The sequence below is a fragment of the Carex rostrata genome, chromosome 1, assembly GCF_964058835.1.
Source record: "Carex rostrata chromosome 1, lpCarRost1.2, whole genome shotgun sequence".
Taxonomy (NCBI): domain Eukaryota; kingdom Viridiplantae; phylum Streptophyta; class Magnoliopsida; order Poales; family Cyperaceae; genus Carex; species Carex rostrata.
The window spans coordinates 12,741,063-12,748,742 of NC_135918.1; the positions used below are offsets into that span (position 1 = coordinate 12,741,063).

The 7,680-nt window shown below is 33.8% G+C and overlaps 1 protein-coding gene across 2 annotated transcripts; it reads right to left on the minus strand.

Moving 5' to 3' along the window:
• Positions 1-1,356: 1,356 nt before the first annotated feature.
• LOC144559155 (protein HEAT INTOLERANT 4-like) lies at positions 1,357-6,683 on the minus strand. 2 transcript variants are annotated; one of them, XM_078308144.1, is made up of 15 exons: positions 6,299-6,683; positions 5,535-5,573; positions 5,249-5,302; positions 5,092-5,155; positions 4,567-4,625; positions 4,337-4,461; positions 4,177-4,236; positions 3,807-3,865; positions 3,474-3,547; positions 3,217-3,255; positions 3,054-3,116; positions 2,917-2,964; positions 2,321-2,449; positions 1,590-1,640; positions 1,357-1,542 (listed from the first exon to the last, which is right to left on the minus strand). In XM_078308144.1, the coding sequence occupies exons 1-14, from the start codon at positions 6,509-6,511 to the stop codon at positions 1,593-1,595; spliced, it is 1,074 nt and encodes a 357-aa protein (XP_078164270.1). In that variant the 5' UTR covers positions 6,512-6,683; the 3' UTR covers positions 1,357-1,542; positions 1,590-1,592. The 2 variants fall into 2 exon arrangements, with proteins under 2 accessions (XP_078164270.1, XP_078164262.1); XM_078308136.1 differs by having other exon boundaries at positions 1,357-1,640.
• Positions 6,684-7,680: the final 997 nt, after the last annotated feature.

A 7,680-nucleotide genomic window follows, 5' to 3' on the forward strand; every position in this document is an offset into this window, starting at 1 on the left:
CAGTGCCGAAATTATCACATCTATATTATTTAGACTAATTATAATCGGTCCATTAACAATTATAATTAATCAAATTTATTTCTATACATTTTTGATTCCAAACCCTAATTGAAATACGTAAAATGTCATTTCTTAATTAATCACTTATTTTGGCATTAATATTCGTGACAGTATTAGACATATAATTATAATACACGCATGTCCAACTTAATTTATTGGATTTAGACGTCTCTAAATCCAACACTTCAGTCTTTTATTACTAAACTTGTAAAAAGTTTGATTTCGAGTAAATTTTGCTCGAGTTTACTAAATTATGTCATCTGTCACGAATTGGTGTTTGATTTATCTATTTTAATTACTTAACTTTGTTATTTATTTCAATTAAGTCCCTCCATATTCTTCCGTTCAAAATGCTAACGAAATATGCTCATTCCGTTAGTATTTTGAACGAAATATACTCATTCCATTAGTATTTGAACAGAATGATTATATTTTGTTAATATTTTAGATGGAATGAGAATATTCTGTTAAAATTTTGAATGAAAAAATATAAAGTAATTTGATTGAGACATAACAAAAGTTAATAACTAGAAAGAAACAAATCAAACTTCAGTAATTAATTGTGACAAATAACAAAGTTTAGTGAACTCGAGTGAAATTTATCACTTGATTTTGCTTAGCAAAGTCTTTTGCAACTGAGCTCAAAGCACCTGGGGTGCACCCAAAATAATTATTGATAATACCAAACTACATAACAGACTCAATAAATCAAGTCAAAAATGTACATTTAAATTTAATAACCATCTATCAACTCTTTTTTTTTATGGTAACCAATTACTAGATTCAAGCCAGCCTAGAACCAATTATTAAATACCGACATTGGATGGGTGTAAATATTGAAGAAATGAATAGAGAAATTATCTCCATTAACCTCTCCTGAGCTCCATCTTTTATAATTTTACTCAAAAATTATCTATTACTCTGTAATTATGTGTCATTTCTCCTCGTAATTAACGCGAATCAAGCCATGTAGACTTATTTTTCCTAATTGCTGGCTGCAAGATTGTTGATTTTAATCAAGTCTTGATCTTTCTTTTTTGGAAATTTAGTAGTGTTGATTTTAATCTACAATTTGATTCACACAAAATCATATCTGAGATGAGATCTCTGAATATACTCAATCAAAGGGTCTGGTAACACATCAAATACCTTGGATTGATTCCCAAAATATCGACATCACAGGATTTATTTACTCCTCTCACCAATTACTTGCCATTAATTCAACACATCAAATACCTTGGATTGATTCCCAAAATATCGACATCACAAGATTTATTTATCATCATTTATTTACTCCTCTCATCAATTACTTGCCATTAATTCAATAAACACTACAAATTTTTTGCATTATACAGCACCTAAAATTCCATGCTACTTGAATACCAGTGAATACATTACAATAAAACCAAAGAATTGATGGAGAAGCAACGATACAAGTCCAGACTCTTGGAGTTATACAGATCATAACTACCTTTCTCAAAACTTTCACCTACATTTTTTAGTTTAGCAAAAATTTCTCAGCAAAGCACCTTTCACAAAACCTGATGTGCTTTCCCATAGTATCTATTGATGAAAGGCACCTGCATATCATAAAATTTGCACTAAGTTAACCAGATAATAACATGCAGCAATAATTGATCAAGAGAGAAATGTTTTATTTTAAAAATCAAATAAGTGCAACCTGACGAACCAGCCATGTAAAGAATTACTGACATATTCATAACATTTTTGCCAGTCTAAACTGAATATGATAGGGTGGGGTCAACAATCTAGACCTGAGCAATTATGTTTTCTAAAGTCATGTTTGGTTGTGGAGTAAAATTACACCAGATTAAGTTGCTTACTCCAAGTAAAGATAGATTGAATTAATAAAGTTCAGTTGGAGGTTGGAGTAAGTTGATGAAGAGAAAATTATAAGTTGGATGTTACTCTAACTGCGGGACCCACAAATAAAGTAATTTACTAGTGGATCAACTCAATTGTTACTCTATCTTAATCCTTTAAATTTACTTCTTGTTTGGCTCCATAAAGGTGGAGTAAAGGGTCCGCTCCACCACCACAACCAAACATGAACTTAATGAATAAACACAACTAGTCTGCTTGTTGGCAATAATAAATTCCAATGTACTAAGCAGATCACGTATGGTCAAATCTATGTAAGGTTAGGTCAACTTATGTCAAAAACAGTCTCAACCGTAAGACAGCAATTAATAAACAACCAGTTAACTGCCTACTGGATGGTGTCAAATGTAAATGATACCTTGCAACTGCTAATGTCAGGTGTGTCGGGGGTAGATACCGGATAAAACTTGTAGAATCGAATTTTCTCATATGCAGCTTTCACCTCTGGATCCATATCTTCTATCATTTTCTTTCTAGCTTCTCTAGCCTGTTGGTGTTTTGAAAAAAGTAAATTTTGATGGAGAATGTGACGTGTATTTAAGCATAAACCCCACAAGCACAACCAACCAAATGGGAACCAAAATGAGCAAACCATCTTCAAAAATAACACGTGGTAAGAAAACCTTAAAAGACTTTGTAACCCAGTCAACTCATGCTCTATCTCATGAACTACTTTCTCTTGCCTTTTTAGGTGACGTCTCATTAAGCAAAAACCGAACAAACACAGCAAATTAAATAAAATTAAAGAATAGCAAATCATCTTCAGAAATAACAGGTTATAAAAACTCAGCCAACTCATGCCCTTTTTAGGTGACCAACACAGTACCATGACCTTAAACTCTAAACTCTGCCAGATTAGTCTTTTTAATGAACTATTATTTTCTTGTCTTTTCACAATGACTTGCTAAAATAAAATATAAAGATGGATTAAAAATTTCAGCATTTACAACATACCTGCCGTTGAGCAGCTTTTCTTTCTCGGACTTGCTCCTTCACATAGCTCTAAGGAAAATACAAATTTATAATTCACCGACAATATATAAAAATATACTCTACAAAGCAACACAGTTTCAAAAGAAATGAAGTTTCACCTGGAACTCATCTTTCTTATCTTCGGGAAGCGACTCACTATCAATAAGCTCCTTAGTAAAATCCTAAGAAATCGAAATGTCAAGGTTAAAACAAAAGAAATAATTGGCTGTTTCATATCATACAAAAACAATACTTATTATGTCTTTTTTTAAACAGTAATACCTCGGGGTCATCCAGATCCCAGTCAAAATCACAAACAATCTGCAACAAATAAAAGAAAAGAGAAGGAATAATTAGCCTGAACCAACCTCCTCATAAACATATAAACAAAACAAGCAGTAAACACCTTAAGAGCAGCTTTACAAAGCATACTCAACATCCCCAGGCACATCCATCCCTCCCCACCAAAAATAAAAAACAAGAAAAGATCCCAGAAAAACACACACACACACACAAACTGAAGTTAAAAGAGAGCTTACAGGTGGTTCAATGGGAAACAATATATTAACAACAGTGTCTTCTTCGTCCTCTGGAGGTTCCAGTGGCTGAAAATCTGTCACACAAATCACAAGCTTAACATTTCAGATTTAATAATTTAAAATATCATTAAACAACTATGCAAGTGTAAGATCGTACATTATCGAGTAAAAAAGGATGACCAACATCAAAGTGCAAATGCAATATGGTTTTAATAATCTCGGAGCAACAAAATTAAAGGATATAGAGGCCTCCAGTTTCAACAATTACCCAAAGAAATACAACTTCCCAGAAGAAAAAACATGACCTAGGCTACCAATAACATATTCACTTACAGGGAATGCAGTAATCATATTGTTTCACACGCTCAGTTTTCAAAAGTTTCAGCGTAGACCTGCAGAATAAGTAAGAAAAAAAATTAGCAAAAAAAAACAACATAGAAACGAGGTATGCATTTTTAAACATTCACATTTTGCATCAACAGCAACACAGTTCAGATTTATATCAATGGCTGTCCCCAATTTTATCTTTCTTGAACCTGTTGTTTATATATTTTAGCACCACTGAGCAAAGTAGAATGCATATTCACATGCTTCAATGAAAGGACCACGATCCCAAACTCCTTTTGTGCCCGAGGAAAGGTTTTGTGATTGTCACACGCTCATACCAAAATGAAAATCATAATTAAAGCCAATAAAAGCTCACCTTCTTTGGTTGCAACCAAGAGTAAATATTTGATACTTATTCCCTTCAAGTCGACGTAGCCTACAAAGGAAAAAGAAGTCTAATTAATTTTAGAACTACATGAACCAGAAACATTCTCTCAAGAGAAGGCACATAAAAAATGAGAAATTTAAATTAATACCGGTCCTCTATGGGCACATATGGTATCCAATCCATTTTCATTTTCTTCATTGGCACAATATCTTCCTCAACTCTTTGAACAGATTTTATCCCAATCTTGTCAGAAGGTGGGTATGGACAATCCACCTATAGTTGAAAACAAAAGAAAAATAATTACAAAATAAAAAAGATTGAGACTTTGCACTTATTAGAAGTTTAAATGACAAAATTATGATAAAAGTCGTTACTTACAGCTACAACAACAGGAATAAGCGTGACCTTGTTTTCGCCGTTTACATTCAATAGCTGGGCTGAAGAACAATAGAAAATAAGAAAATCAGCTTCTTGTTAAAAGTAGTACAACTTATTGCCGGCTTTTGTTGTTGACTTGGATTACAGTTTAGATTTAAATAAACATGATAGTTGAGGTTTGGTTACAAGTTAATTGAACAAAATCTCATAAGTACTTTGTTATTGCGTATTTTTAATTCCTTCTAATTGTGACATAATTGAAAAGTGTATACTTAATCGGAAAAGATATTTCCATTATTGAAAGCCTCACTTGATCTGGAAAGATGACATTGATTATACACATATAATTTGCTTATCAACATCTTAAGAAGTAACATCACTGGGATAGGGCTCCCCAATATAAAAGCACTGACAGACTAAAGAGCATTAAATGTGTTTTTACGCGGGAAGATATACAGATTGACTCCAGATTAAAAAAGACAACAAAAAAAACAAAGTCTAGAAGAAAAGAAGTTATAAACATACGTTCAGTGCTTCCAAATAAGTAGACCTTCTTCCCATGTAGTACACCACCTTCCTCGAATGCTTCCTGACATGTATTAGATTAATTTTATATTAGTATGAAATACAATAAAAGCAGAAAATGTGACGAACACAAGTAGTAACAAATTATAAAATTCACCTCTAAGTTTGAGAATTTCCAATTTATATCGCGGAGTTTGTCCATATTGTCCCACTGCCAGATACAAACAATGCTCGCTTAACACAAGTAGCAAATACCCAGTCGTATATATGTATATCAGACATGTTGAATTGTTAACAATGCTCGCTTAACACTTTTAAGGTAGTATTGTAGATCCAATTATTAATATCATTTATAGTTCAAAAAATGCTTTGGACGTAATAAACTATTAACTTTGACAGAAATGCCAACATAAGGTTCACTAATATAACAAGAAATAACATACCTCTGTTCCAACTGGAAAGGCCGCTTGCCATAGATCTTTCTACAAAACAAGAAAAGAAGTAATATAAACACCAAGAAACAAAATTCCAATTTTTACAACAACAAATGACAAAAATAAACAGTAGACTAAAAAATTTGCTGATTTACAAGAATCAAGAATACAAACTTTAATTTACAATTAAATAATCAAATAGCTAAAAACCCATATCAAGAATTCTTCTTCTTAGCAAAATACAATAGTTTACTGCTACTAACGATATATACTAAAGAGGAAATCCCCAAAATCAAGCTGGTAGCAAATCAACCTTCTCAAAATAAGAGAGCTACTAAGCAAGAAAAGAAGTAATGTAAACACCAAGAAACCAAATTCCAATTTTTACAACAACAAATGACAAAAATAAACAGTATATTAAGAAATTTGCTGATTTACAAGAATGAAGAATACAAACTTTAATTTACAATTAAATCATCAAATAGCTAAAAACATATATCAAGAATTCTTCTTTTTAGCAAAGTACAGTAGTTTGACTGCTACTAAGCCCAACGATATATACTAAAAGAGGAAATCCCCCAAATCCAGCTGGTAGCAAATCAACCTTCTCAAAATAAGACAGCTACTAAGCCCAATGAGATATACTAAAAGTAGAAATCCAGCTAATAGCAAAACACAGCTTCTTAATAGATTTGAACCAAGCATAGAAAATACTAGTTTGGAAGAATGTTTAATGAAAATACAAGGAATAAACAAAAAATAAATGAGCGCACCAGATTCGTCTGATCTTCGAAATATTCGGGCTCTGGTTTGGGTTTAGGTACAGTCTGTCGAGGCTTCCTCCCTTTAGCAACTTTCTTGCTGGCTGCAGCCTGTCGAGGCGGCCTCCCTCTAGGTTTCTTGCTGGGTCCAGCCTCAGATTTGCTTGCGGCGGCTTCCTCCTCCTTTTCCTTAGGAGCAGCTGGCTTCCTCCCTCGCTTCGCCATTGCTAGGGTTTGTAGGGTTAGGGTTTGAGTTTGAACTGGAGAGAGAGAGTAGCAATGGGCGCGAAGATTGGAATTAGAATCGGAGGCCAAAGTGTGTTTTAGGTCTAGATTAGTTTCAGTTGTGCGTCGAAGGAACGCGGCTTGACGAAATTTTGAATCGGCGAGTCTGAGAAAAGCCTAGAAGAGAAGAATTCGTATCCTCTGAGATATCTCAAACTTTGCGTGACTTTACGGAAAATTTACACCGTTTAATAAGCACTGCACGAATCTTAAAGCACAAATAATACAGCCCCCCGCGCTATCACCGAATAGGCACCGGACACGTCGGTCACGCAAAAGTTGAGATATCTCAGAGGATACTCACTCAGAAGAGAAGTCACACCGTTCGAAATAGGAACCGACTCCTACAGTAAAGGTAAATTTGATTTTGGAATCTGTACCGTCTGATCAGAATCGGGACTAATCCAGTTACTTTGTACATTCATGAGGTAGCATTCAGATTAGTGCTAACTTGGAACGAACGATCTGGATTCTTAGAGGAATATTCTGTAGCCGATACGAATTACCGACCTCGTCTCGAATCCGTATTCTCCCAGGTACCTGACTCATTCAAAAATTACAAATAGACGGTCCAGATTAATCCCATTGGGTCAAAGTCAATCCGGTGCTTACAGAAACTATAGGAGGGCAGTTTTGAGGCTGTGCCAAGTGATAAGAAATTAAGAACTAACCTGGGCAGTCCGTTTATAATTTGAATAAATCAGGTACCTGGAGTGATTCGAGCTTCCATTACATGGGCCGCCGGCCCAAACCCAAATAGCGAAGCCAGAATTTCTAAAATATAAAAACAATGCAAAAAGAAAATGATTAATATATTTTTTTATAATTCAACTTTGTTGTTGTTGTCCCTATGTTATATGTATGATGCTTAAAAAATAGAAATCCATTGCATAAATTTATCGTTTATTGAATTCAGATTTTGAACTTAAAGATCTTTGTTGCATTATATCAAGAGTAAGGCTACGGTGCTATGGGTTGCATAGAGGGCCTCAATACAACGGCTTAATATTTGAGTTTTCAAAATCCTAACAATCGATTCGAATCGTTCAACATGATCATATCATATGAATATGTACTTTCTAACCAATTTTACATTTTTTTTAGAAATT

Coding starts and splice junctions, on each gene's coding strand:
- LOC144559155 (XM_078308144.1), bottom strand. CDS start 6,511: ATGGCGAAGCGAGGGAGGAAGCCAGCTGCTCCTAAGGAAAAGGAGGAG. Junction 4,462..4,566: donor TTATTCCTGTTGTTGTAGCT/GTAAGTAACGAC, acceptor TTTCAACTATAG/GTGGATTGTCCATACCCACC. Junction 3,548..3,806: donor ATATGATTACTGCATTCCCT/GTAAGTGAATAT, acceptor TTTGTGTGACAG/ATTTTCAGCCACTGGAACCT.